Consider the following 24791-nt stretch of genomic DNA (forward strand, 5'->3'; position numbering starts at 1 on the left):
ATTCTCATAGATTCATAACATTACAGTACTATTTTATTGGTCAGAAAGCTCTCAGATTTCATCAAAAATATCTTAATTTGTGTTCCGAAGATGAACAAAGGTCTTATGGGTTTGAAACGACATGAGGGTGAGTAATTAATGACAGAATTTACATTTTTGGGTGAACCATCCCTTTATATAGGCAAGGCATGTAAAAATTCACTTTCAGCACACACACACACCAGCACTGCCTCTGAAAACTCAGTTTCGTCACTTTATTAAACGAGTTCAATTTATTCTGACAAGCTCTCTCCATTCGTCTCTCTCTTTGTCTCAGGACACGATTCCCCTGGGCCAGAACGTTGAGGCAGAAAGTTCCAACAATTAACAAAAAAAAGAGGTAATAACAGACTAACGTTTGTATGGTAGGCTTAAGGCAGAGACAGTGGGGAGGGCAGGATTATAGAAGCAATGAAGGAGAAGAGACTTCGAGGCTGGTCTTAATTCATTTAACAAGCCTTAAAAGGGAGGAAATTAAACTTCAAAGCTAAATGCACATTTAAATATATATGTATATATATTTTTTTTTTAAAGAATTCACATTTTTCAAAGGGTACACACACATGATGCTGTGGGCTTGATTCACAGATGTCAGATTAAAGAGTAAACACTTTCCACTGTCTTTGAGGCTTCAAGCCAAAGCAGCCAATTCACTTCAGAGGCTGTCCTTTTTTATGAAAAACAGACCGTATGAGCATGACTTCCAGTGCAGCTTTGCAAAAATGTCTCGAATTGCTCAAGTTTTACTCCAATAAATCAATCCCCTTTCTTCGCGAATCAAGTGCTGAGCTTATGAACTGACATACAGTACGCAGACAAAAAAAAAGGTGAAACTTTCAGCCCCAACATTACAGTGCAAAACAATAAATACTTTAAATGACAGACAAAACGGAGGTCGAGCTCTTCCGAGCTAAGAGAAGACAGCCCAAGAGAGATGAAGGGAGAGAAAGACATGAACGAAAACACAAAAGTGGTACAGTGTTGGTATTTACATCTTACACAGGGCTTAAAAACTGAAGTATATTTACATACAGGTGGGTGGGGCAAACCCGGTCAAGCCACACCCACTGAACAACATAAAAAGACTAATGAAAAGGAACAGGAGAAGAGCATGAGCATCAGAGAAAGCTGGAAGAAGGGCCTTCGAGTGAGGACCTCAGTAGAGGGTTTATTGAGAGACTAACAGATGTTTTCAAGAAAAATACGATTTTTGGACAGCGGATCGATGCGGTTGACCGAGACCATTTGACGTTACGATTTTCAACTCGTGTGCAGATTCACAAACATATTCTAGAACTGTTCTACCACAAAGTCCCTAGAAGTAGCTTAATTTACTGTAAAAATGGCTAAAACAGAAAGGAAACGTACTGAAACACTGAATTATGACGCATGGTTTAGTCTTCAAACCTGACGTCATTTAAAAAAAAAATGACTCTGAACGCATGAAGACTTTGTAATCTCACAAGCATAAATTAAGCCTAGACCCAGAGCATCATTAACATTGATAATTAAATGCCCTGGAATATAAAGTCACTTCAGTACAACAATATTGATAGGCAATTATCTTGCATAACTCTTTCTTTCCCTTCTTTAAGGTCAACAAGAGCGTTAAAACCTTTTCCCAACTCGCAGGGAAACAACTGCAGATGCCTTCTCGAAAGTCACCACTTTAAAATAATAAATATATTTACTGGAAGGTAAAAGCAAGATATTATTCTCATCTTTTAAAAGACAATAAAATAATGGTATAAAACCACCACAATTAGTCTCGCCTCTTTTCCTTGACATTTACAACAAGATACATCATTTACCGTGACTGCTTGTTCCCTTGCGAAATGTATTTTACCTCTAATAGGGATATTGAGAGTGTCACTCCTAAACAAATCAAGGGAAAACATCCACTGATAACGTCGGTTTAAATAAATTAAGATAAAAATTAGACAGAGGACCCGCCCCTAGCCACTGATTGATACCAATCGTATTTGACCTCCAAAACACACGTGGTGTTGCGTTATGGATGCGCGAGAGCTTTACTACGGGCGTGCGCAGCCGTTCGGAGCGCTTTCGAGATTGACTACCTCTATTATCTGAAGCAAATGTTAGCAGTATAACTTTTTCTTCTTGTTTGTTGCATGTGCATGGCAGTGTGTCGGAGTGTGTGTGTGTGTCCAGAGTGTTTCTCGGTAGACTGCAAGTTTGTTCAACAGTCAGCAAACATCGGGTTTTCCAGACCGTCGTGCAGTAACTGGTAAGTCTGCATCAGTTCGGTAAATGTGTGAATTCAAGCTATAGGGAAGAGATGCCGTGTATGAGGTAAAGAGCGTGTAAGACTGTGTGTGTGTGTTTGTCAGAGGGAGAGATGTGCGCTGTGGTGGCTCAGATGCTGTGGTGTGTAAGCTTGTTTGTTTTTTTTAGAGACAGCCTCAGGTGCTGTTGGTCAGAGTAGATCCGGGCTGTACAGAACCTTCAGAGCCATCTGGCAGAGAAGAGAGAGGGGACAAAAAAAAAAAAAAAGAGGACATTGAAAATATGACATTTGTCAGGGAAAACACAAGGCATAAACACACATAAAATGTTACATATACACCAGTGTTCAAAGGTATGGGTCAGTAATTTTTTTTTTTAGGAAATCAAGTTAAATACAAGTATTAGTTTACTTAAGACATGTATAATCCCTATGTCATCCAAGATGCTCATGTCAAAATAAAAAATTCTGAGGAAAACATTCCAGACTTGAACGGGAGCCAAATTGCAGCTTCAAAGGGCTCGACACGATCCGAGCCAAGGAATAAGGGTCTTATCTATCAAGAAATAAAAACGCCATTTTCTAAAACTAAAATTAAAAACTAAAAATGTATATACAGTATCTCACAAAAGTGAGTACACCCCTCACATTTCAGCAACCATTTTAGTATAACTTCTCTAGGGACAATACTATAGAAATTAAACTTGGATAAATTTGAGAGTAGTCGATGTGCAGCTTGTATAGCAGTACAGATTTAGCGTCCTCTGAAAATTACTCAACATACAGCCATTACTGTCAAAATAGCCGGCAACAAAAGTAAGTACACCTTAAAGGAACACTCCACTTTTTTTGGAAATAGGCTCATTCTCCAACAATACAACAAATATGGAAACTCGTTGGTCATTTTTGAACGTGATGCTATTGGTCTAATAGGATTCAATGATCTATGCTAAGCTATGCTAAAAGTGATATCGCCAGAACAGGAGAACGGCTGAATGGATTTCAAAACGGTAAAACTCAACTTATTAACTCGGAAGGGAGTTGGAGAATGAGCCTATTTCCAAAAAAAGTGGAGTGTTCCTTTAAGTAAACTTGTCCAAACTCCAAAGTGTCAATATTTTATGTAGCATTGCTATCTGGCACTGCCTAAATCATCCTGGACATGGAATTGACCAGAGCTGCACAGGTTGTTGCTGGGATCCTCTTCCACTCCTCTATAATCACATCACGGATCTGCTGGATGTTAGACACATGGTGCTTCTCCACTTTCCACTTGAGGATGCCCCACAGGTGCTTAATAGGGTTCAGGTCTGGAGACATACTTGGTCATCACCTTCACGTTCAGCTTTCTCAGCAAGGCCTATGTCATCTTAGTGGTGTGTTTGGGATCGTTATCATGTTGGAAAACTGCCATTCGGCCTAGTTTCTGGAGGGAAGGCATCATGCTTCAGAATGTACAGTACACAATAGAATCCATGTTTCCCTCAATGAACTGCAGCTCCCCAGTACCAGCAGCACTCATGCAGCCCCAGACCATGATGCTACCACCACCATGCTTGACTGTAGGCAAGACACAATTTTCTTGGTACTCCTCACCAGGGCATTGCCACACATGCTGAACACCATCTGAGCCAAACAAGTTTATCTTATAGTCTAATCAGACCACAGGACATGGTTCCAGTAATTCATGCTCTTGGACAGGTTGTCTTCAGCAAACTATTTGTGGGCTTTCTTGTGAGCCAGCTTTAGAAGAGGCTTTCTTCTAGGACGAAGCTTATGCCAACTGACTTGTTGCAGTGTGCGGCGTATGGTCTGAGCACTGACAAGCTGACCTTCTACTTCTGCAACCTTTAAAGCAATGCTGGCAGCACTCATGCATCGTTTTTCTGAAGCCAGGTTCTGCACCTGACGCACAGAGAGAGTGCTCAACTTTGTTGATCGCCCCCTGCAAGGCCTGTTCTGAATGGAACCCATCTTGGAAAACTTCTGTATGACCCTGACCACTGTAGTGTAACTCAGTTTTTTCAGTGTTACTGAACCTCTAATAGCCTTGGCCATCTTTGTGGAGAGCAACAATTCTAATTCTCAAATCCTCAGATGCCATGTTGAACATCCAGTGGTCAGTATGAGAGAACTGTACTTAACGGAGCAAATTTTAACTGCTCTAATGCAATATGCACAACTTTGTATAGTCCTGTCAAGCAGACAAAAACATAAACATGATAAATAGGACACGTGGCTTTGCATGGTTAAACAACATACTGCTGTTATCACTTAGAGTGTACTCACTTTTGTTGTCAGCTATTTTGACAATAATGGTTGTATGTTATTTTCAGAGGACAGTAAATCTACACTGCTATAGAAGCTGCACATTGACTACTCAACCTAAAACGGTTGCTAAAATGTGAGGGGTGTACTCATTTTTGTGAGATACTGTACTTTTAACCACAAATGCTTGTTTTGCATTAGCATTGCATAGTGTAATCACATTGGAAACATCATGCACGGTTAGTTCTTCGTCTGTGTGCTCCGGTACAATTTTTCCTCATTTTTTCATCCACCTTCAAAATCATTTAACATTGTTGTTTTACCTTTTTTTGTAAAGGGCGTTTGACTTTCTTTGCACGTTCACTTTATAAACACTTGGTCGGTACTTCTGCCTACGTCATGCGTAGGGGTGGGTATCGTTTGAATTTTATCGATTTCGATTCCGATTCCGATTCCACTTATCGATTCCGATTCTTTTCGATTCCCAGTTTCGATTCCGATTTAGTAAAAAAAAAAAAACAACAAACACAAAAGTCAAACATTAATATATTAAACATGTTTATTTTCAGTGCTAGCTTGCAACATATTATTTTATTACAGGGGTTCTCAACCTTTTTTATATCAGGGCCCCCTTCTTCTCGGGTCAGTTTTGCAAGGCCCCACTATGCCTGACATTTCCTCTAAAGGTGTTTATTTTTTAACCTTTTTTATTAACCTAAACATTAGTTTTGCCTTTTTATTTTCTCCTGCATGTTATTAAAAAAAAATCAAGCAAACTTTAAATTAAAGCTATACTTTTGAATTTAAAAGAAAATCCTCTGCTCTAACTTTTTAACATGAATACACACATACAGATTTAAAGCACCTAAATTATTTAATTCAGACATTCTTCACAACTTCAGAGTACTCTTTCTTAAGTGACTGAATATCTACTGTTTGTATTTATTATAAAATAAACATATAAATGAAAAATATAGTAAATACATTGTAAATCTGTTTATGCTGGTGCTCATATGTGCTTAAACACCACTGACCCTTACAAGATCCACCTCTATGGGTAAGCATTCATTATAAAAAAACTCACAGGACATTCATTTTGAAAACTATGCAAATATTTTGAAATTTCAGGCAAAAATACTATGGATCAGAGCACCGAAAGCATGAATAGTTTGTGAATCAACAGCGGACTTATGCGTGCCTAATGTACGACTCCGATATACAAGAATGAATACATTAGGCACGCGCGAGTTCGTTACTATTACTCTGGTCATCTTTGCCTTTAAATTACCGGGAGGGTTTGTTTCATGCAGCCAAGAGATAAAGTAGATACCTGTCTTCCCGCGGGGGTATAAGTGACTTTTATGTGGGCTTTTGCGGGACGAAATAACATATATTCCTTCTGGAGTGGGCGGGCGCAGGACTAAAATCCGTCCCTTGCAGATCTCTAAGATGAAGTTTGCGTGCAGCGGTAGATTTGTCTTCGGTTTTTACAAAGCGTAGACACACTTTTAAACGCTTAGCTTACCGTGATCCATCTTTTCGACTGATGTTTACATTACCACGTAAAGTCCTGGCAGATTGCACGCGCGGAAGGTCCTGGCAGATCACTAGATGGAAAAAATGCAACCAGGAATCGAAACGAGGAATCGAAATTTTAATATTATAACAAGTATCCGATTCTTTATCTTAAGTATCCGATTCCAGAATCGGAATCGATTTTCGATTCCCAACCCTAGTCATGCGTGATCTTTCCAACATGACTACGTCAAGCATTTGTGGTATATAATTTTTTTTTTTAGAAAATGACCGATCATTTTGCTAGATAAGACCCTTATACCTTAGCTGGGATGGTGTAGAGCCCTTTGAAGCTGCATTGAAACTGCAATATCAACCTGTTGGCCACCATTGAAGTTCACTATATGGAGACAAAAATCCTGGAATGTTCTCCTCAAAAACCTTAATTTCTTATCGAATGAAGAAAGAAAGAGATAAACATCTTGGATGACATGGGGGGTGAGTAAACGATCAGGATTTTTATTCTGGAAGTGAACTAATACTTTCATACCCAAGAAGGGCGTTACTATGTCAAAAGAGTCATTTCAGAAGCAGGGAAAGTTATTGTCCATGAAAGATAATGAGAAAAAGCATTCTCCTTGTTATAGAATAAACGCACTGATTAATCGTGCGCTATAATGAACCGGAAGGCTTTATTAACATTAAGTTAATAAGGTGAGTTTTGATTTAATGTTGTCTTAACCCCACCCACTCCCAAATCATCAGTGAGAAGGATAACAGCATTACCGTTGGAGGAAGCTACGGTTTGTGCACGGGCATGAGGTGGAATGAGAGTGGAATTGAGCTGCGGCTGAATCATCAGCTCTGAAATAAAGAGAAACACACTCTGTTGACAGACCTCTAAGTGGAACAAACAACCAAGCAAAACTATCAAATGTGCTTTTTAACAACAGAAACATTTCACACAAACTATCACCTGGATGAATGGTAAAATAAAATTAGATTAAAAGATAAAAAAGAAAAAGATAAACAATGCAAAAGAAAGAAAAGCAACAGGATATTTTGTAGGGGCTGAGTACAGTAGTGTTAATTTCGTCAGACGAGACGAGATGAAATATGTTCGTCAACGACCTTTTTTTTCATGACTAAGACGAGACGATGACAAGACTGCACCACTGTCCAAAAACGCTGACTAAGACTAAATTAACATGCATTATTGTTGACGAAAAAAGACGAGACGAAAATGTTTTGCATAAAATAAAAACTAAGATAAAATCTCTCTTCATTTTCGTCTACAATCGTCTCTGATTTTTCATCAGCTGTTACGGCTTTAAAATATTCAAACTGCGCTTTGGCGCGCTGGCTGGCGCTGAGCCAGAGACGGACGAGCTCTGCACTTGTCATATAATCACAACTATGCAGTGTTTTTAACCACATAACGCTTATTTTAGGTTTCAGACATTTAAATACACATAAGTAGTAGTAAAAGGAGACATTTAGAGTTTGTAAAATACACACATAGGTCTATGGAAGCAGCAAATAACAATCTATTCAAATATAATTTGCCGATGTGTTTTATTCATATCACATACACATAGGCTAAGTAACTAAAAAGTTCACTCTATTCCTCTTCCAGTTCACCAGCCACTTACTTGCATGTATTTCGGGAGAAACGGATGAATGTATATGTGCTGTAAATACGGCTGACAGGACTCTCTGAGTCTGAACAGCAGCGCGAACAAACATGGCGGCGCCCGTCTCACGTTACAGATTACGATCCAGATCATTTATATAGGGTTTTAAAGTACGAAACATACTAATTCACACATATTTGTGAATCGGAATATTAGATAGTTCATGGCATGGTAAGCAAGTGTGTGAGTATTTTGGATAAAAAAGGAAAAACGAAATAAAAGCGATCTATCTGTCATACAGTGTTATTGTGTCTGTGTTGTGACACGTGACAAGCTTGATGCGTCGCCATGGAAACAATAAGGAGGAACGTTCTAAAATAACGGTCGCTTAAAAAAAACTCACTCTCAGGGGTCCACTAGAATAAAGTCCCTTTAAGGGTATTCTATAGTCTTTGGTAATAATCTCAGTAATAATGTGTTATTTAAAAAAAAAGACTACAATTTTTTGACTAAACCTAGACTAAAATATATTGAGTTCTTTTTTGACTAAAACTAGACTAAAATGACGAGACTTTTAGTCGACTAAAACTTGACTAAGATACCTTGAGTTTTCTTTTGACTAAAACTAGACTAAAATGACGAGACTTTTAGTCGACTAAAACTTGACTAACAAAAAAAGATATGTGAATGACTAAATATGACTAAAACTAACAAGGACATTTGGCACAAGACTAAGACTAAATTAAAAATAGGTGACGAAATTAACACTAGAGTACAGTGCTGCTAGTCTCCTCTCAATGGCTTCTGTAGTATTTAATTTTCTTCCCTGAAGTCCAATTATATTAGTCAAGGTTTCTTGCATCAAACGTAGTTGTAATTTAGTTTTACATGACCATTTGCTGCCCGCTCTCTAACCCTTAGAATTAAAGGAACGGTTCATCCATAAATGAAAATTCTGTCATAATTTACGCACTCATGTCTTTCCAAATTTGTATTATTATATTTCTACTGCAGATCACAAAAAGAGATTTGTACTGTGCTATTAATTTCTATGGGGAATTAGGTTTTCAAGCTTCAAAAAGGATGTAAAAGTATCATAAATTTATAATAAAGTAGTCCAACTCAGTAGGTTTTTTATGTTATTGAAAGATGTCTTTTATGCTTATCAAGGCCACACTTTGTTAAATATCTCTGTAAGAAATCTATATTGCTTTCAGTCTTCAGTGTCACATGATCCTTCAGAAATCATTCTAATATGCTGATTTGCTGTTCAAGAAACATTACAGTTGTGCTGCTTAATATTTTTGTAGAAACTGATTTTTTCAGGATCTGATGAATAAAAGGTTTAAAAGAAAAGCATTTATGTGAAACAATTTTTTTTTACATTACAAATGTCTTTGTCAATTGTGATCAATTGAATGTGTCCTTGGTGAATAAAAGCATTGATTTCATCGTTTAAAAAATAAAATAAAATCAGACCTCAAACTTTTGAATGGTAGCGTATGAAATGAATAATTTGCTAACCTTTGCGGATTGCTTTCTATACTGTCTTCTATAAGGACAGGTCAAAGTGGGAAAAGGTGTTGAAATGATACACAAATGATGGTGGTTTTATCTTAATGTGAGACTGCTTCAGCTCTGAACAAGCTGTTTCTGCAGGTTAGTTTTAATAGGTGGCCTGAGTGCACTGGGGAGGGATTTCTCATGTCTCCATTAAACGATTCTCACAGTTTGATTTACAGTAAAGGTGGATTAAATACTGATCTGCATCCTTGTTCTGACTCTGAATAACATCAGGCCAAAACTGACACTAATTCTACAGAAATTGGTTTTGTTGAGTTATCTGGATGACATCTGTATGCAATGAAGTTTCCTGAAAGGCTCCTGTGACTCACCTGTCGTGGTAAAGTTGAAAAGCGGAGGCAGTTCCCGACCGCTGGGCAGACGGGTGCCAGGTTGGCGCAGCTCGTCAAAGAAGGCGTGAGAACAGGCCTGGAGCGGAGACAGTCGTGTCACTGGTGTGTACTCCAACAGCCGAGAGCACAGGGCTATTGCCTCAGGCGGAGTTCTTGGTTTAAACACCTGTGGAGAAATGACATAAAGAGAAATGTCAAACGGGAGGATTAGAGTTAACAGACAACTGACTGAAATGAGCTACTCACTGTAAAATGTGAACACCTGGGAAATAGGCTATGTTTCTTTATTCAGGTGTTTTACCATCAATTGTCAGCTTCCAATGTTTTTAGAATACAGTTTTAGAATGTATTCTATCCATCAAAACATCTGCCAGTTACTTCAGAGATGTTGAAGGACGCTTCTCACTCTTCTTTTCAAAACTGTCCACAGTGGTTTGATAATATTCAAGTCAGGTGATTTGGTTGGCCAGGGGAGATGTTGAAATTCATATTAGTGCTTCAACTGCCCAGGTTTTATGATCATGGCACCATATTTTTCGTATTTAGCTTAGGCATCCGAATAAAGTTTAAGCAATTGCAGCTGTTTCATTGATGTTGGCTTTGAGAAGTTCTTAATTGTTTTTTGTATAAACAGGGTCGTGAAAGTGAATATTGAGGTTTGCTGTCACTTTACTACAGTAAATGTGTGTTGTTTGGACACAGTCCTTCCTGATGTTTGATCGTCCCTATTTTTTGTCTACTGTTCTTCTTTGCTGGTGAAGTCTCGACATGGTTTGTGTAGTCGGTCATAATCATAAAGACTGTTGTTCTTAAAGGGATAGTTCATCTAAATATTAAAATTCTGTCATTAATTTCTCTGCCTCATGTCGAGAGCTTTCTGACACTGCATAGACAGCAATGCAACTGCCACATTCAAGGCCCTGTAAGGACATCATTAAAACAGTCCATGTGACTTCAGAGGTTCTACCGTAATGTTATGAAGCTACGACAATACTTTTTGTGTGCAAAGAAAACAAAAATAGCAACTTTATTCAACAATTTCTTCTATTCTGTGTCAGTCTCGCAAGATGAACGAAGGTCTTACGCGTTTGGAATGAAATGAGGGGGAGTAATTAATTACAAAATTTTCATTTTTGGGTGAACTAACTCTACACCAAACAAATGGGCTGTTAAAGTTAAAGTAGGGCCGGGCGATATGGCAAAAAAAATGATCACGATAATTCTTTTCATATCAGTCGATATCGATAATTATCACAATAAATGTAAAATCTTTATATCTATCAATATTAAAGGCAGATTTTTACTCCTGAATGAAAGAAAAACCAGATAGTTAATTATTATTTATGGTTTATTGTCAGAAGACAAATACTTTCCAAACAATGATCAATTGAGGTAGAATACAGATTAGAATATTACTAGTAAAATCAACATCAATAGAATACAATATTATTAATATTAATAGAATTTATACAATTTTTTTTATAAAAAATAAGAACTGTAATATGATACAACACTTGTAACATGGCTCTGACTGTAAATGCAGAGTTAAAGTGATTTTTAAGTGTATTTATCATTCAATAAAATTTAGAATAGACAAATCTTTTCAGCATGCCAATCCCTTTGTGCAGCTGATTTAACACATTTTGAAAAAATAAAAAAATAAAATTAGCCTTCATATTAGGTGATATTTGATTCCTCAAAGTGATTTACAGGGGAATTTTGTTTTTTACCTTTGTTTTTACCCTTTCATATGTTTAATGAGGCTCAGAGGTTAAATGAATGCAATCAAAATCATAAATTCATGTTGAGATTAATGTTTTTAATATAAAATTATGACTACAGAAATTTAAGTAACTGTTATCGAATTATCGCCCAGCCCTAAGTTAAAGATGCTCCTGCAAAACAAACTTCCAAGATTTGCCTTTTCTGGAAGTTTGACAAGTCACCCATAAAGGGTTAGTGCACCCAAAACTGAAAATAAACCCATAATTTACTCTCGCTCCAGGCATCCTAGGTGTATATGACTTCCTTCTTCCAGACGAATTTCAACTGGAATTTTTCAGCTGAAAAAATATAAAAAATTATCCTGGCATTTCCAAGCTTTAGAATTGCATGGGCGGGTGTTTCTCTTCATCAGTCCAAAACAAGTCCAATAAAGTGCATCCATCCATAATAAAAAGTGTCTCACATGGCTCCGGGGGGTGAATAAAGGGCCACCTGTAAGCGATGCATTTTTGTAAGAAAAATATCCATATTTAAAACTTTGATCTAGCTTGGACCAACTGGTCTTACTTGCACAAACCGAAGTTTGTTTACAGGAGCAAAGGAAGCAAAGTTTCCTTACTTTAGCAAAGGGAAACCAGTCTCCTCTTGGTTTATATAGAAATCCTCCACCGTGTTTACCTCTCTCCACGGCGCATTCGTCACTGATTGGAGCATGCGCAAAGCTGACGTCTTAAGTCATACGCCCTAGAGCTGCTTCCATGTTCAACCAGTCTGCGCAAGCTGGACTAAAGGGATATGATTTAAATATGGATATTTTTCTCTGCTACAGGATGCCTTTATTCATCCCCCCGGGCTGTGTGAGGCACTTTTTTATTATGGATAGATGCACTTTATTGGACTTGTTTTGGACTGATGAGGAGAAACACCCACCCATGCAATTCTTAAGCTTGGAAATGCCAGGATAATTTTTTATATAACTCGACTGGATTTGTCTAAAAGAAGGAAGTCATATACACCTAGGATGACTGGAGGATGAGTAAATTATTGGCTAATTTTAATTTTTGGGTCACTTAACCTTTTAACACAACTTGGACTACACTGATTTACAAACTACAGAATATAGACATTGAAAAGATAAATAAAAGGTTTTTGCAAGTGCTGAATTTGGTAAACTTGTCAAGCATAAAACCATGGCAAGATATTCAGTCTGTTATCTTACACATTGGTCAGATGGTTTCTTCTTTTCTCTTGGACAGAACAAGCAGTAAACTTGCAGATTGTCAAACGTTGTTATTTGAGAATATTTATAAGCCAGTTTTGTAACACCGCTAACTGATACCACATGGCTTTGGCTGTAGATGTGAGTGAGATACTGCTGTGAGACTTTACCTTGGTCCACGGATGTGCTTTGATCTGTGGGAATTTGAACTCTGTGTAGTTTGGGTTCATTTCACGGATCTGTTCTCTTGTGGGTGTTCCAAGCACCTGAGAAGACAGACAGAAACAACTGTGAAAAATGATCGGTTAAAGTACAAAAAAAATGTTTGTTGAGTAAACTATGAAATGTATTGAAATGCATTATGCAACACTAAAATTGTTTTTGAAAGAAGTCTCTTATGCTCACCAAGACTGCATTTATTTGATGGAAAACAGAAAAAAAAAAAAAACAGTAATATTGTGAAATATTATCATCTATTCAAATATATTTTTAACTGTAATTGATTCCTGTCATGAAAACTGCATTTTTTGAGCATCATTACTCCAGTCTTTAGTGTCACATGATCATTCAGAAATCATTCTAATAAGCCGATTTGCTGCTCAAGAAACATTTCTTATCATGCATGTTAAAAACAGTTATGCTGTTTATGGATTTTTTATGGATCTTGTGATGCATTTATTTGAAAACAGTATTTATTTGAAATAATCTTTTGAAACATTCTAAATCTCTTTATTGTCACTTCTTTATTGTCAATTTAATGCATCCTTGGTACTTAAAAATATGCTTATGCTAATTACCACAAAAAATAAAATGATGCTTTTGAGGACATACTAATCTTGCCTAACAGTGTAACAGTAGCTTAAAAGTAGTTTTACCTTTATGATCTCCACTAGCTGGTCCACACCACTGTCTCCAGGGAAGATGGGCTGCCCCAGCAGCAGTTCGGCCAGCACACATCCGGCCGACCAGATGTCAATGTTAGAGGTGTAGTCTGTCGCACCAAAGATGAGCTCAGGGGCGCGATAGTATCGTGAGCAGATATAAGAGACGTTAGGCTCACCCCTCACCAGCTGCTTTGCACTGAGAAAGAAACAGATGTGAATTATGTCACAAACTTTAATTGGGCAGTCAGTGTGAAAAAAATGACAAAGACTGAATCCAGCTCAAAACCATAAAAATCTCTTTCTATCCCAGTACAAAAAGAGGTACTGTTCAAATGTTTCAGTATCGAATGCTTTGTCATTTTTAAAAGTAAAGCGATGAAAAAACGAATGGACCAAAATGTGTCTGAATGATAGAACTGCAGGTAAAACAGCTCCCAAATTCAATACATCCGTTTCACTTTCGAACACAATGATTATTTCAGTCTGATGTGCATCTCTCTACTCTGCCAAATAACTATTTTCAAGCCTTTGAGTTGCCAAATCGTCCACTTTTTTTACAGACACAAAAAGCAGCGGTAATGCTCCCTCAAAAAACGGCCTGAAAGTCATCAAGTGCCATCATACTGGAAATTGCAATAAATTTAACAAATGTGGTCTGGATTACAGTGGTCAACACGTCTAACTATCATCTAACAGTTGAAGTGGTTCTCACAAAAACGGCTCTGAATAAAAAAAAAGAACAAAAAAAAGACTGTTCTTAATGGAAATCCATCGGAAAAAGCAGCCAGAATTTGCCTGGAGGACAAAGGATCAAATCAAAGAACGGCACCATCAATACTTGGATGCATATTGCTTTTGCAAATGAACCGTAGACAAGAACAACAGCGTTTGCTAACATATTTAACAATGCACTATCAGAAACAAATACAACTTACAAAGACCGGAGGCAGGATGAGATAATGCATTCCCAATACACATTAAATCTAGACATCAACTAAGGCCAACACTTACAAAGAGGTACATTCTCAAAATATGAGTATTATAGTGCAACACCCATTAAAACTGAACATAATGTACAGTGGCAGGCAGAAGGACACATTTTGAGAGCTTGCTTGCAATCGCTCTTTCACAGAGCACTGACCTGCCAAAGTCACAAAGCTTAAGAACAGCTGTTTCTGGGTCCACCAGAAGGTTCTGTGGTTTGATGTCTCTGTGACACACGCCCTGGGAATGGATGTAGGCCAAACTGCGGAAAAGCTGATACATATACACCTAAGAGAAAACAAAAAGACAGGTAAGCAGAAATATCTTCATATTAAAGAAAAAGGCAATATCTTAATCAGCCTCTATTTCTATACTAATAAAGACTGATTAATAAAATTTTTATTAATTATTCATATACACTACCAGTCAAAAGAGTTTTAATGTTTAAAGAAGTCTCTTCTGCTCACCAAGCCTGCATTTGACCTAAAAATACCTGAAAAACAAGAATTTTTGAAATATTTTTACTTATTAAAAAAAAAAAACTGCTTTCTATTTGAACATATTTTAAAATGTAATTTATTCCTGTGATCAAAGCTACATTTTCAGCATCATTACTCCAGTCTTCAGTGTCATGATCCTTCAGAAATCGTTCTAATATGCAGATTTGCTGTTCAAGAAACATTTATTATTACTATTATCATCAATGTTTAAAACAGTGAAGTAGATTTTTTTTCAGGATAATTTGATGAATAGAAAGATCAGCATTTGTAACATTATACACTTTACCATTCAAAAGCTTGGAATTAAGACTTTTCTTTAGCAAGGATGCTTTAAATTAATAAGGTGATGACAAAGACATTTATAATTTTAGATAAATGCTGTTCTTCTGAACTTTCTATTCAACAAGAAAACCTAATAATAATAATAATAACAACAATAATAATAATAAATGTTTTTAAGCAACAAATCAGAATATTAGAATGATTTCTGAAGGATCATGTGACTGGAGTAATGATGAGAAAAATTCAGCTTTAAAATCATGGGAATAAAATACAATTTTACAATATATTCAAATAGAAAGCAGTTATTTTTGAATAGTAAAAATACTGCAACAGTTTTGCTGTACTTTGGATTATATAAATGCAGGCTTGGTGAGCAGAAGAGACTTTAAAAAAAAAAAAAAAAAATCATACTGTTCAAAAACTTTTGACTGGTAGTGTATACATTATATACATTATTATTCAGTAATGTTTAGTATTATTTAGTTATTATTTTTTATTATTCATTATTTCTTTTTCTATTCCATAATAATAATGCAATATTATACATTTCCTCCAACACACACACACACACACACACACACACATTAACCCATTCTGACAAGATAATTAAAATATACATTTACAATAATAAGTAGGATTTTATTTTATCCATTATGATTTGACTGGACTGTAAAACATAGGCTGTTATATTATTATGTAATATTTATTTCCCGTTTATATGGCTTTGGTTATATCAGCCAAAATAGACATTGCAGAGGTGCGAAAAGTAATTATTACAACAATAAGCCTTGAGAGGCTGTGTGTCAGCCACAGTGGCATAATAAAAGAACATCTAATAAAGCAGTAGACAATAAACTGTTAATTTATTAATCATGACTGAATTAATTCTTCTACATGTAGTAATATTAGCCTAACTGGAAGCTGCTTGTGTTTGCTAAATATGGTGACGACTCAAATGTGCATATCTATCCACATATTACAAATATAGCATGAACTGATGAATTGTGCATAAGACCAATGGCATTCATTAAGAGAATGAAAAGGGTAAATGTTGATTTGTGTTGGCCTGTCCAAATGTCAAGAATTAAAGTATGTTTAATCAGTCAACTTTACCTTCACATAAAAGATGGGAATAATGGTTTTAGCTTTGCTGAAGTGTCGTGCCACCCTGTAGACCGTCTCAGGCACGTAGTCCAGCACCAGATTGAGGTAAACCTCATCCTTCTGTGAAATAAAGACTCATTAACCTCTGGAAATGAAGACAAATGATAACTTGCCAAAAATACACTACATGGCTTAAACTATGAGGGGAAATTATTGTATCCTTATTTTAACATGACTTTCAACAATGACTTACCAAAAGTGTTCAAACTGTTATAGCAGGACCAACTCATAATTAACGCTCATACATGATCAACAAGCACATACTTGTTAACTACAACTATCTGAATCTAATTCAGCAGATATTCTCATGACATACACAGGGTTCCCACAACTCGGTTAACTTCAAATTAAAGGACCTTTCAAGGATTTTCCAGATCCAATACCCTAAATTCAAGAAATTAATGTGGGGACACATTTTAGGTGAGAGCAAGGTTACATCATGTCACCTTGTAAGATACATTGTTACATTTTTCATGTGTCAAACACAACTATGCAAAAAAGCATTTTTTTCACACTTATTTTTGGCAATCAATTTGTCATACTTCTGTTCTGCATAAAACTGTGAAGAATACAGTATAGGATGTACCGAATATTCGAAAATGATCCGATATTAACTTTTGCATGGATTTTATTGAAAAGAGCTTAGGCTCATGTAACGTTAATTTAAAGATAATATACTCACTCCCTTGTCATTTAAGATGTTCTTGTCTTTCTTTCTTCAGTCATAAAGGAAAACATTTCAGGATTTCTCTCCATATAATGGGCTTTTATGGTGCCGAGTTTGAACTCCCAAAATGCAGTTTAAAGGAGAACTCCGGTGTGATATTGACCTAAAGTGTATTGAATCATGATACCGAGTGTGAACGTACCTTGCATATTTCATCTCGGTTTGTGTCCAGCTGTCCGAAATCTGGGGTCAGTTAGCCGATGCTCACAACAGGTTGTCAATGAAAGTCAATCGGGCATCGAAGGAGCCATGTAAATAAATCACTGTTTTACGCCATTTACGAGGCACAAAGTAGCTCCACACTTCATCGGTAGACTTCCTAGGGCCCTGACATTTAAAACGAGACATTGAGAACTCAGAAAAAGCACCGGTAGTTTATTTACAAGAAGATTTATACAGACATCTTCCACCAGGAACAGAGCAGTCGCCGCCATCTTAAATGTAGTCACGATAAATCGAGTGTCGAGCACCAATGAATTTATCAGGTTATCAACGTATCAGGTTGTAGTTTCCTTCGTGCTCGACACTCGACTTATCGTGACTACATTTAAGATGGCGGCGACTGCTCTGTTCCTGGTGGAAGATGTCTGTATAAATCTTCTTGTAAATAAACTACCGGTGCTTTTTCTGAGTTCTCAATGTCTCGTTTTAAATGTCAGGGCCCTAGGAAGTCTACCGATGAAGTGTGGAGCTACTTTGTGCCTCGTAAATGGCGTAAAACAGTGATTTATTTACATGGCTTTTCCGATGCCCTGTTCACTCTCATAGACAGCTTGTTGTGAGCATCGGCTAACTGACCCCAGATTTCGGACAGCTGGACACAAACCGAGATGAAATATGCAAGGTACGTTCACACTCGGTATCATGATTCAATACACTTTAGGTCAATATCACACCGGAGTTCTCCTTTAAATGCAGCTTTAAAGGACTCTAATTGATCCCAGTCAAAAAAAGAAGGGTCTTATCTAGCGAAATGATCAGCTATTTTCTAAAAAAAAAAGACAATTTATATGCTTTTTAACCTCAAATGCATGTCTTGTCTAGCTCTGCGTGTTCGCTGTGTATTCCAGTTCAAGACAGTTAGGATAGGTATTAAAGAAAAAAAAAAAAACTTTTTTTGTAAAAGGTGTTTGACATTCTTTGCATGTTCACTTTGTAGACACTGGGTTGGTACTTCTGCAATGATGTAGGACGATTTTGAAGGTGGAGGAGAAAATGAGATGGGAGTTTTCGACATACCCTAACTGTCTTGAATTGGAATACACAGAGTTGATGCAGAGCTAGACAAGACAAGGTTAAAGTACATAAATTGTCAAGTAGTTTAGAAAATGACTGATCGTTTTGCTAGATAAGACCTTTGTTCCTCGGCTAGGATCGTTTAGAGCCCTTAGAAGCTGCATTAAAACTGCATTATGGAAGTTCAAACTCGGGGGCACCATAGAAGTCCACTATATGGAGAGAAATCCTGAAATGTTTTCCTCAAAAAACATTATTTCTTTACGACTGAAGAAAGAAAGACATGAACATCTTCAATATCAATGGATTGAGTACATTATCTATACATTTTTGTTCTGGAAGTGAATTACTTCTTTTAACGTAAATCAAGCAAGCTAGGGCTGAAGCAGGAGCAGTAATACCACGCAGCACATGTGCAAATGCTAAACTAGCTGGGAACTCATTTCTGATAATACTCCGCCTGCTTCGGCCATATTACAGCAGCAAACTTCCTTGACTATTACGCCGGAATGGAAGTGTAGTTCCTAATCTTATCAGCCTAGAAACTCGCAGCTTTGCATTTCCACTGGTCTTAGTACACGATATAACTACAGAAGAGTCAAGTTTTAAATACAACAAATATGGAAACTCGTTGGTCATTTTTGAACGTGATGCTATTGGTCTAATAGGATTCAGTGATCTATGCTAAGCTATGCTAAAAGTGATATCGCCAGAACAGGAGAACGGCTGAATGGATTTCAAAACGGTAAAAGTCAACATATTAACTCGGGGGGAGTTGGAGAATGAGCCTATTTCCAAAAAAAGTGGAGTGTTCCTTTAAGCTCTGTCTTTTAAACAAGTGATTGGTTGGTTCATGTCACATGACCTAAGGTGCGCTTGCGGCATTCTGAAAAGTTGAGATGTTTCAAAGTCCCTTTAAGGGTATTCTATAGCAGCATTTTTCAACCTTTTTTGAGCCAAGGTACATTTTTAATTGAAAAAAAAAAAAATCACAAGGCACAACAACAATCGAAACTGTAAAAAAAAAAGGTAAACTCTGTAGCCTATATTAACAATATACAGCCATTCTTATCGAAGTGTCTTGAACAGGAATCAAATAAACACAAAGAAAGTAGTATGTGTTAATTCATAGTTTTGATGCCTTCAGTGTGAATCTACAATTTTCATAGTCATGAAAATAAAGAAAACTCTTTGAATGAGAACATTTGGTCTGTACTGTATATACACACACACACACACACACACACACACACACACACACACATACACACACATAAGATTATAGACTATATATATTAACTAATCAATGGCCCCAAACCTTTAAACAGTAGTGTACATAATGAGTTGTTGTTTTTTTACCTTCTCTCCACTGCAATAGAAGAAATAGCGCAGCCTCACTATATTGCAGTGGTCCAGTTTTCTCATGATCTGAAGTTCTCGATTCTACATGAACAGAGAAGACAGACGGTTAGCATCTCTGAAGGATAAGAGACGTCAAAAAAATTACAAGCAAGTAGTCAGGACAGTACAATTCCCCTACAGCAGCCTTGGTTTATGTGCCTCGTTCAAGGGCACAGTGTTTGCTTTGGTAGTGGACAGCACATGCGGGTCATGGAAATGGTTAGTGGTTTTGAAAGACATTTACAAACAGTCCACAAGAGAAAATAATAGTTGAATTTATAAAAATGAACCTGCTCAAAAGTTTACATACACTTGATTCTTAATACTGTGTTACTACTAGTGTTGTCACGATACTGGATTTTCTAACTTCGATACGATACCTTGAAAAATATCGATATTCGATACTATTTTCGATACCACAGAGAAAAAAAACTGCCACAATATTATTCTTTTTAAATTAAAGATAAATATAACACATAATAAGTCTAGAACATGACAATGAGGTATAAGCATATGTACCCTGCTACAGCCCTGTTCAGCTTCTTAGCTTCATTTGTGTTTGCTTCATACTTTCTTTGTATGAAACTACAGAAGATATGTGCTCCTCATAAGACAAAATAAGTTAAATTTACCCTGATCTTCAAATTCAGAAAGTTTTCACGGCGTCTTAATGCATCGTTTTTCCTTCTGAAGCATCAGTGAGCATTTGAACTTTCTGTAATAGTTGCATATGACTCATAAACAACTATCACTAAACAAAAAACACAGCTGTGGATCATTCAGGTAACAACACAATATTAAGTATCAAGTTTATGTAAACTTTTGAACAGGGTCATTTTTATAAATTCAACTATTATTTTCTCTTGTGATACTATATGTATGTGTGTCTTTAATGTAAAATACTATATTACTATATGTGTCTTTTATGTAAAATATTCAGGTCAGTACTAAAAAAAAATATCATGCATTTTTTATGCATATATTTGCATATTCTGCAAGGTGTATGTAAACATTTGACTTCAACTGTATATTCTATTATAATATTAATTAACATTTTTTTAAGTCAACAAGTATTTATAAACTTGTGTGTGTGTGTAAGGTTGTGTCATACCTTAAATCGCTTATCCTGAAGTACCTTCTTAATGGCAACCCACTCCTGACTGTCAATGAGGCGCGCCTGATACACCACGCCAAAGGAGCCATTACCGATCACCTTGATATCAGTGTAGGACACCTCCTGCGGGCGATCCGGGCCCTGGCCTGGGGTGGCAACCACTGTGGTCACCTTCCCACTGTCTCCTACAACACATTTGAGACATTAGATCTGATTAGGGGGGTGTTCCATAAATCAAGTTTACCAAATAAGTCAGGCTTATTTCAGTTAGTCTGACTTATTTTGAGCCAAATCAAGTGACAATAAGTCAGACTAACTGAATTAAGCCTGGCTTATTTGGTAAACTTGTTTTATGGAACACCCCCCAGATCATATTGCTCCCTGCGTGTAAACAAATAAACCTGCAGCAGGAGATTTTTGTCAGTTACGATGTCAGCAACTACACTACCAGTCGAAAGTTTTTAAACAGAAAGATTTTTAATGTTTTTTAAAGAAGTCTCTTCTGGTCACCAAGCATGCATTTATTTGATTCAAAGTACAGCAAAACCAGTAACATTTTGAAATAACTGTTTTCTATTTAAATATATTTTAAAATGTAATTTATTCCTGTGATTGCTGAAGTTTTAGCATCTTTACTCACATGATCCTTTGGAAATCATTCTAATATTCTGATTTGCTGCTCAAAAAACATTTATTATTATCATGTTGAAAACAGCAGAGTAGATTTTTTTTAGGTTTCTTTGATGAATAGAAAGTTCAGAAAAAAACATTATCTTACAAATGTCTTTATCATCACTTTTGACCAATTTAAAGCATCTTTGCTAAAGAAAAGCATTCATTTTTACAATTTCTTTCCCCCAAAAATTTAAATTAAATTAAAATTATACTAACTTTTGAAAAGTATAGTGCATAATGTTACAAAAGCTTTTTATTTCGGATAAATGATTTTTGGATCTTTCTATTCATCAAAAAATGTACTCAACTGTTTAAAATATTGATAATAATAATAATAAATATTTCTTGAACAGCAAATCAGCATATATTAGAACATATTAGAATGATTTCTGAAGAATTGTGTGACACTGAAGACTGGAGTAATGATGCTGAAAATTTTGATTTGATCACAGAAATAAATGACATTTTCTTCTTTATTCAAAAATTCATGTTCAGAAACTTTTGACTGGTAGTGTACATTAATTTAGAAAGCAACGCTATTCTCTAAAATAAATATATATTCCTACCTATATGGCATATACAGGGTGCACTGATTTAAAACATAATGTTAAGTCGCTGTCTTAAGTCGCTGGGGTATATTTGTAGCAATAGCCAAAAATACATTGCATGGGTCTAAATTTTTGATTTTTCTTTTATGCCAAAAATCATTAGGAAATTAAGTAAAGATCATGTTCCATGAAGATTTTTTGTAAAATTCCTACTGTAAATATATCAAAATGTAATTTTTGATTTGTAAAATGCATTGTTAAGAACCTAATTTGGACAACATATTATGTTGTCATATACATATATATTGGTCACATATTATGACTAAAAAAGGTAATTTAACATAAGCATCACTGTCACTGCAAAGTTTCTAGTGGTAAAAAACCTGTAGACTAATATGCATATTGGACATGCACTTAAAAATAAAAAACCTCACGCAACTTAGTAAGAAGTGTAAAAACAGTGTATTGCCACATGTGTCACTAAATACGGGCCTGACCTGTCTGTGTCCTTCACACAGGACATTATGACAGTGGGTGTGTCAGAACAGGTAGTTACCACCTATTCAACATGCCCTACAGCCTAGTAAGTTGCCTAGTAAAGCATTTAAACAATCACTTTAATAACATAGCCTTGGAGAAACATGGTTGTCAACCAGTTATTCTCTAGTTTACCGTTTCAAATCATAGTGTGCTGCTTTATTTAATTAAGTATTACCATGTTTTCTGACATGTTAGCATGGTCAAGTCGTGATATTTTAGTGAATGGGACCACTGTAATACTGTTTTCTCTAGTAGCACCACTGTATATAAATACCAATACACATACATATGCAAATCAGTATCATCTTATGTAAAAGTACCATGGTTTTAGCATCACTGTACCATGGTAACGCCATAGGATTTTTTTTGTTAATGTCCCAAAAGGCTGTCTACGCAGCTCAGTTGATTTTAACGCACAGTCTCGGTTTATAATTTATCTCAAATTGTGAGAATTTTCATTAGTTAGCCTAGGCTAGTTTCGTGGAGATGACATAACTGTCATTATCAATAACACACAGGTGTGTTGTTTAATTATATACACGATATGTCCATTAAACACTCATAACTGAGATAACTTCGCTTGTATACTCACTAGATAGTTTTAAATTTGCACAAGCAGACGAACTGTCCGCCGAGGCCTGTGAGACCCCGGGCTTTCCTGCGTTGCTCCCCACGACAGCGGCGGATCCGGCGGATGCTGCAGCGGCTCCGGACGCCCCCTGAGGCTCAGCGAACGAGGTCGTCCTGGGCCGCCCGCTGCCGCTCATATCGGACTGAAAGTGTGCCGAGGCTGTGGGGCGAGTATCAGCGGTTCCCTCGTCGACGTGGCCTGGTGCGGGGTGAAACATTGGGTTAAAAACGAAAAGATGACAAACCTTTTTGCCGCGACCCTCAGCGTTCACCCACTCTCTCACGCGCTGAGAATACGCGCAGCCTCATGGGGAATGCAGTTCGGGCGCGCTATATTGATCCGGACTCCAAACAACCACAGGAGCAGGTGTCACACCTGATGAGAGGGATCACTATCTGCCTCTAACTTTATTATGCACACATAATTATTTTTGTATAGTAAAGAAATAACTAAAAACAAAGCATAAAAATTAATTAAAATAAAATGCATATTAAGAAAAGCCTAATTAATTATGGTTCTTAAGACTTTTTTTTAAAACTGATTATAAAAATGACACCATATTGATATGCTTTTTCAATACGCCTCTAACTTTATCATGAACAATTAGTTATTTGTGAATAATAATAATAATGTAAAAATCATTAATATAAAACTCATATGAATAAAAAACTAATAAAACAATTAGCTGCTCCTTATTACTTGTAGGTCTGATAAAGAAAATAAATATTAAAAATAGATTATAAAAATGACACCATACAAGGATATGATTTTTAAGATTCCTCTAATTTTATCATGAACAATTACTTATTTGTGTATATTAATAAATAATGTACAATTACTTAATATAAAACTCATTTGGATAAAAAAACAAATAAAATAATAATCTGTTTAGTACTTATAATTTTTTATAAATTGTAAATAAAACATAAGGTCTGATAAAGATAATAAATATTAAAATTAATTATAAAAAATAACACTTTATCATGAGCAATTAGTTATTTGTGTATAATAATAATAATAATAAATAATGTAAATGAATATAAAAATCATATTATTAAAAAACAAACAAAATAATCTGTTCATTATTATTAGTAAATAAAACTTTAGGTGTGATGAAGAAAATAAATATTAAAATAGATTCTATGCTTTTTTAATATTCCTCTAACTTTATCATGCACTATTTTTTTTGGTATAATAATAATAATAAATAAACAAATAATGTACAATTAATTAATATAAAACTCATATGAATAAAAAACGAATAAAATAATAATCTGCTCCTTATTACTTGTAAATAAAACATGAGGTCTGATAAAAAACTAAATTAATATGAAAAAAAAATAATATATATATATATATATATATATATATATATGGCACTATATATATCAATATGCTTTATTCTGTGTGTGTGTGTGTGTGTGTGTGTGTGTGTGTGTATAAGCATGTTGAGAAGCTTATTAAACATGACTTCTAAAGATACAAATAAATATTAAAATAGATTTTAAAAACCATGCATATCACTATAATACAAATAAAAGTAT

The 24791-nt window shown here is 35.8% G+C and overlaps 1 protein-coding gene across 2 annotated transcripts; it reads right to left on the reverse strand.

Annotated features, from left to right (window-relative positions):
• Window positions 1–240: 240 nt before the first annotated feature.
• Window positions 241–23558, reverse strand: gsk3aa (glycogen synthase kinase 3 alpha a). 2 transcript variants are annotated; one of them, XM_073821600.1, is made up of 10 exons: window positions 23209–23556; window positions 20851–21038; window positions 19698–19781; window positions 16325–16435; window positions 14587–14717; window positions 13437–13641; window positions 12732–12827; window positions 9597–9783; window positions 6854–6931; window positions 241–2515 (listed from the first exon to the last, which is right to left on the reverse strand). In XM_073821600.1, exons 1-10 carry the CDS (start codon window positions 23462–23464, stop codon window positions 2463–2465), a joined length of 1389 nt encoding a protein of 462 aa, XP_073677701.1. In that variant the 5' UTR covers window positions 23465–23556; the 3' UTR covers window positions 241–2462. The 2 variants fall into 2 exon arrangements, with proteins under 2 accessions (XP_073677701.1, XP_073677702.1); XM_073821601.1 differs by lacking the exon at window positions 6854–6931 and having other exon boundaries at window positions 23209–23558.
• Window positions 23559–24791: the final 1233 nt, after the last annotated feature.

This window comes from Garra rufa, chromosome 17, assembly GCF_049309525.1.
Source record: "Garra rufa chromosome 17, GarRuf1.0, whole genome shotgun sequence".
Taxonomy (NCBI): Eukaryota; Metazoa; Chordata; class Actinopteri; order Cypriniformes; family Cyprinidae; genus Garra; species Garra rufa.

What these genes read in the sequence shown, in the direction of transcription:
- gsk3aa (XM_073821600.1), bottom strand. Translation starts at nt 23,464, where the DNA reads ATGTTTCACCCCGCACCAGGCCACGTCGACGAGGGAACCGCTGATACT. An exon ending in TCTATTGCAGTGGAGAGAAG is followed by an intron (nt 16,436 to 19,697) that starts GTAAAAAAACAA and finishes TTTATTTCACAG; the next exon opens with AAGGATGAGGTTTACCTCAA. An exon ending in AAGCTTTGTGACTTTGGCAG is followed by an intron (nt 13,642 to 14,586) that starts GTCAGTGCTCTG and finishes TTTCTTTCTCAG; the next exon opens with TGCAAAGCAGCTGGTGAGGG.